A 5,394-nucleotide genomic window follows, 5' to 3' on the forward strand; every position below is an offset into this window, starting at 1 on the left:
ATGGTCAGTTCGTGGGAAGAATGTGGCGCATGTGTGCCCTACAAAAAAAAAGAATAACCTCCATTTTAAGGATCAATCTTATATAGTCATTAGAAAGTCGAAAACAAAGTGTTACCTAACTGTTTTTAAGACAATTGAAGATAAACATACATACGAACAAACTAAACGTGTTTGAACTATGGAATACCAAAACTTATTTAGGAATCTGTGGTAATCACAACACTAATGAATTTTCATGATTTCAATAAACTGCTTCTGAAAGAAGTATTATAAAACTACTGATTGAATTAATGGAAACAAACAAACAAATGTTTCATTCATTATAGCTATAAAGGAAAGATCTTATTTATATACATTTTAAAAATAAAAAAAACGCCAACAAAAACACAAAAACGGTGCGAGTTAAACTACCACTAACTAAACTAATAGAGATAAAAGAAATGGAACACGGGCATAAAATCGTTGTAACACTAAGATGAAAAGAGAATATATTATACCGTATTGAAAGAACGAAAACAAAACTAAACGAGAAACTTGAATAATTTAAAATACCAGTGAAGTATGTGTTGGAAAAAATAATGAAGATAATGTTCTTCAATCTAACAGATGGGAAATGCGGAAGAAAAATAATTTAAGCGAAAAAACAAAACAATTTTATTATAAAACCAAAAAAAATGGTTTGCAACATAACCGAAAAGAGAAGTGAACTCAAACGAATGTAAACTTTTAAAGTGAAGAATGAAATACAAAATGAGTTGATGACTAGTTCGCTGTACTTATGATGCCGAAAATCACTCTTCTAGAATGTTATTCTATAACGTTGTTGGCAATGATCCAATTCACTCCTATGGCGAATAATTGTTTTCATTGTTTTGTTACCCTTTAGTTTGCGTGAAACGTGTCCTCCTTTACAGTCTTTCCACACAACAATATCCCATAAAAAAGTGTCCGATTGTGCGTTTTTAAAAAAGTACGTATGGTACCTACGTTAGGTATGACACGCCACAAATACCAGATGAGAATTGTTGAGTGACACTTTTAACGGTGTTCAAATCAAAAAGTTTTTATATACTCTAGGAGAACCGAATCAACGCTGTCATTATAGGATCGAATAATTCGAAAGAAAATAATCAAAATTGATGATTTGCATGCCTCTCTACCTATCTAACAGGAGCCCACAAGTTACCTAACATCTAAGCCAAATAATGATCTAGTTGGCTGGAATCAATTTAGTCTAGTTTTAATTTCAAAATTGTAATGTCCTTTCTAAATTCTTCCAAATTATGAGTTTTGTTGTCAAATGTGCAGTGTGTAAGCAAAACCTCCCTTACACGCATTCACAAACTACAGTTCTGGTGGAGCATCTACTGGAAAGTCATCCAGAGCAGCATTTCTCGATATCGCGTGTCATCAAAGAGCAAGTTCGTGAATCTTCAGAAGAGCACTTGCTACCAAACGTCATGACCAACGCACCTAAATCTAAAAATCGAAAACTCTCGCAAGACTCAACAAGAAGTGAATTCCGGATGCATAGAGCGAAACGAATGACGGGCAGCGGTAAGCTAGCCGATGAGAACCTTCCGGATAAGCAAGATTTTACTACACGACGGCCCAAAGGAAGGAAAATGTTTTACAAAACCAGTGGTAAGATGAGTATCAGGGCGCTTCACATATTCAACGAAAAAAATTTCATTTGTTTTCTCGTTTTAGTTGCCACATGGCGTCCGGCGCGATGCAGGGCTGTTTGTCCCCATTGCGGCGAACTTCAATATCCTACAATCCGCATGACAGCGGATCGCTATTCCCAGTCCGTCTACGGTGCCACGTGGATTATGACCTGTTGGCCGTTTTGCTTTTTACCGTGCTTGTTCACTGCTCCCACGAAGCGCCATTTACACTGTTCCAAGTGTAATGCCTACCTGGGACTGTACAATCCGAACCAGGAGGTTGTGACCACATGTAATACTCGCCGGAAATCATCACCACCTGGTGGAAGTCATTAAATAAGTGCTTGCATGGAGCGAAGCTCGTTAGTTTTTCACGAACTAGGTTTGGCTTGCTTGAAAGTGTTGTAGAAAAATTGCATGGAATGGAACAAGTTGTGTGCAATAATTTGAGTAAGCCATCTGGCACTCGCTAGATTCGAAATTTTTAACCAAATGTTGACTGAGCTGAACCAAATACATAAAGAACTGTGAAGGTGTGGTGAAATTGTAATATCGTTACAATCAAGTAGAAAAAAAAAGTTATCAATTATGGGAATGATAATGACAAGCAGGGTTACTGATCACCACATAGCATCATCTCTCACTTGAGACGTTACTCAATAATTAATGTTGCTGCTTTCCGTCGTATTTGTTCGTCTCACGCGAGAGCGAGAGAGTACGAAATATGTTGGATCCATCTCATTTGTTAATATGATTCTGGAATAAAAAGTTCTCTGCTTAATTTGTGAGATTTGTATGAATGTATTTTGTTTAGGTTTCTGACGACTACATCCAATTTTTAGTGGGCTTATCATTTGATGAATCTTTTAATTGTCCGTGAGCTTTGCTATTGGTGTCTTCGGACATGATTAAAAAGATTGATTGCGCAGAGCAGTGTGATGGCACTAATAGTGCCGCACTGTGATTCAAAAATGTTACACGGCACAGTGTTGCTTTTTGCCGATTCCGTGCGCTTTTAATAGCATCGTTTCTGTTGATTTTTTCGCTGTAGTTTGTTTGAAGAAAACGTTTGATATGGAAAGCAACTGTTTTTGAGAAAATATTTGAACTGATTAATCCACCTAAGAGTGAGATAAAAATTTTGCTTATCCATCGAAACCAGATATGAGTCTAGTGTCTTCGGAAAAATTGTAGCCGGTGGTATTTTCTTGTCAACATTAACACTCCTCCGACCGTGCCTCCCAAACAGTCGGAACGCTATTTTCAAATCGCTATATCTCAGCCGTTAATGAACCGATTTGAACAATTTAGGGACTCACAAATTGTCCCGTCCATCAAAATTTGTTTGAGTTATTGAGACCTCCGATCAGACCAAAAATGACCTTTGTGGACCTCCAAACGTCGGAGCAAGTCGTAATTTTCATACAAATTGCGTGGTTGGTGCTCACCAGCTTGATGTTCATGCTAATATTAGTAACATATTTCGAAATCCGTGAGATTTAGAAAGTTTCCGTTTTCTACAATTTTGTTCAGGAGGCCAAAACCATTCTGTCGCTGATTATATTATTTCGAACTCGTCCGCTTGGCGGCGCTAGTGTATATGAGAAAGATCGCTGGGTCAAATATTTCGGAATCCGTAAGACTTAGGAAGCTGTCGTCTTTTACAATTTTGTTCAGAAGGCCAAAACTATACTGTTGCAGATCATATTATTTCGGAACTCGTACGCTTGGCGGCGCTAGTGTATATGAGAATACTCATTGGGACAAATATTTCGGAATCCGTAAGATTTAGAAAGCCGTCGTCTTCTACAATTTTGTTCGGGAGGCCAAAACCATACTGTCGCAGATCATATTATTTCGGAACTTGTCCGCTTGACGGCGCTAGTGTATATGAGAAAGATCGCTGGGTCAAATATTTCGGAATCCGTAAGATTTAGAAAGCTGTCGTCTTCTACAATTTTGTTCAGGAGGCCAAAACCATACTGTCGAAGATCATATTATTACGGAACTCGTCCGCTTGGCGGCACTAGTGTATATGGGAACACTCGTTGGGTCAAATATTTCTGAACCCGTAGGATCTAGAAAGCTTCCGTCTTCTACAATTTTGTTCGGGAGGCCAAAACCATACTGTTGCAGATCATATTATTTCGGAACTCACCCGCTAGGCGGCGCTAGTGTATATGAGAATACTCGTTTGGTCAAATATTTCGGAATCCGTAAGATTTAGAAAGCCGTCGTCTTCTACAATTTTGTTCGGGAGGCCAAAACCATACTGTCGCAGATCATATTATTTCGGAACTTGTCCGCTTGACGGCGCTACTGTATATGAGAAAGATCGCTGGGTCAAATATTTCGGAATCCGTAAGATTTAGAAAGCTGTCGTCTTCTACAATTTTGTTCAGGAGGCCAAAACCATACTGTCGAAGATCATATTATTTCGGAACTCGTCCGCTTGGCGGCACTAGTGTATATGGGAACACTCGTTGGATCAAATATTTCTGAACCCGTAGGATCTAGAAAGCTTCCGTCTTCTACAATTTTGTTCGGGAGGCCAAAACCATACTGTTGCAGATCATATTATTTCGGAACTCGCCCGCTTGGCGGCGCTAGTGTATATGAGAATACTCGTTTGGTCAAATATTTCGGAATCCGTAAGATTTAGAAAGCCGTCGTCTTCTACAATTTTGTTCGGGAGGCCAAAACCATACTGTCGCAGATCATATTATTTCGGAACTTGTCCGCTTGACGGCGCTACTGTATATGAGAAAGATCGCTGGGTCAAATATTTCGGAATCCGTAAGATTTAGAAAGCTGTCGTCTTCTACAATTTTGTTCAGGAGGCCAAAACCATACTGTCGAAGATCATATTATTACGGAACTCGTCCGCTTGGCGGCATTAGTGTATATGGGAACACTCGTTGGGTCAAATATTTCTGAACCCGTAGGATCTAGAAAGCTTCCGTCTTCTACAATTTTGTTCGGGAGGCCAAACCATACTGTCGAAGATCATATTATTTCGAACTCGTCCGCTTGGCGGCGCTAGTGTATATGAGAATACTCGTTTGGTCAAATATTTTGGAATCCATAAAATCTAGAAAGCTTCCTTCTTCTACAATTTTGTTCATGAGGCCAATCGCAGATCATATTATTTTGGAACTCGTCCGCTTGGCGGCGCTAGTGTATATGAGAATACTCGTTGGGGCAAATATTTCGTATTCTGTAAGATTTACAAAGCTGTCGTCTTGACCGACTATGTTCAGGAAGCCAAAACCATACTGTCGCAGATCATATTATTTAGGAACTCGTCCGCTTGGCGGCGCTAGTTTATATGAGAAATATCGCTGGGTCAAATATTTCGGAATCCGTAAGATTTAGAAAGCTGTCGTCTTCTACAATTTTGTTCAGGAGGCCAAAACCATACTGTCGAAGATCATATTATTACGGAACTCGTCCACTTGGCGGCACTAGTGTATATGAGAATACTCGTTGGGTCAAATATTTCGGAACCCGTAAGATCTAGAAAGCTGACGTCTTCTACAATTTTGTTCAGGAGGCCAAAACCATACTGTTGCAGATCATATTATTTCGGAACTCGCCCGCTTGGCGGCGCTAGTGTATATGAGAATACTCGTTTGGTCAAATATTTTGGAATCCATAAAATCTAGAAAGCTTCCTTCTTCTACAAATTTGTTCAGGAGGCCACAACCATACTGTCGCAGATCATATT

The 5,394-nt window shown here is 39.2% G+C and overlaps 1 protein-coding gene across 1 annotated transcript; it reads left to right on the top strand.

Moving 5' to 3' along the window:
• The first annotated feature begins 1,207 nt into the window (after window positions 1-1,207).
• On the top strand, window positions 1,208-2,336 carry LOC134216994 (uncharacterized). Its single transcript, XM_062695750.1, has 2 exons — window positions 1,208-1,644; window positions 1,711-2,336. Exons 1-2 carry the CDS (start codon window positions 1,284-1,286, stop codon window positions 2,001-2,003), a joined length of 654 nt encoding a protein of 217 aa, XP_062551734.1. The 5' UTR covers window positions 1,208-1,283; the 3' UTR covers window positions 2,004-2,336.
• The last annotated feature ends 3,058 nt before the right edge of the window (window positions 2,337-5,394 follow it).

Source organism: Armigeres subalbatus, chromosome 2 (assembly GCF_024139115.2).
Source record: "Armigeres subalbatus isolate Guangzhou_Male chromosome 2, GZ_Asu_2, whole genome shotgun sequence".
Lineage (NCBI taxonomy): Eukaryota > Metazoa > Arthropoda > Insecta > Diptera > Culicidae > Armigeres > Armigeres subalbatus.

Excerpts from the sequence above, each read along its gene's own strand:
- LOC134216994 (XM_062695750.1), top strand. The coding sequence starts at position 1,284 with ATGAGTTTTGTTGTCAAATGTGCAGTGTGTAAGCAAAACCTCCCTTAC. Across the intron at positions 1,645-1,710 it reads AATGTTTTACAAAACCAGTG|TTGCCACATGGCGTCCGGCG; the intron begins GTAAGATGAGTA and ends TTCTCGTTTTAG.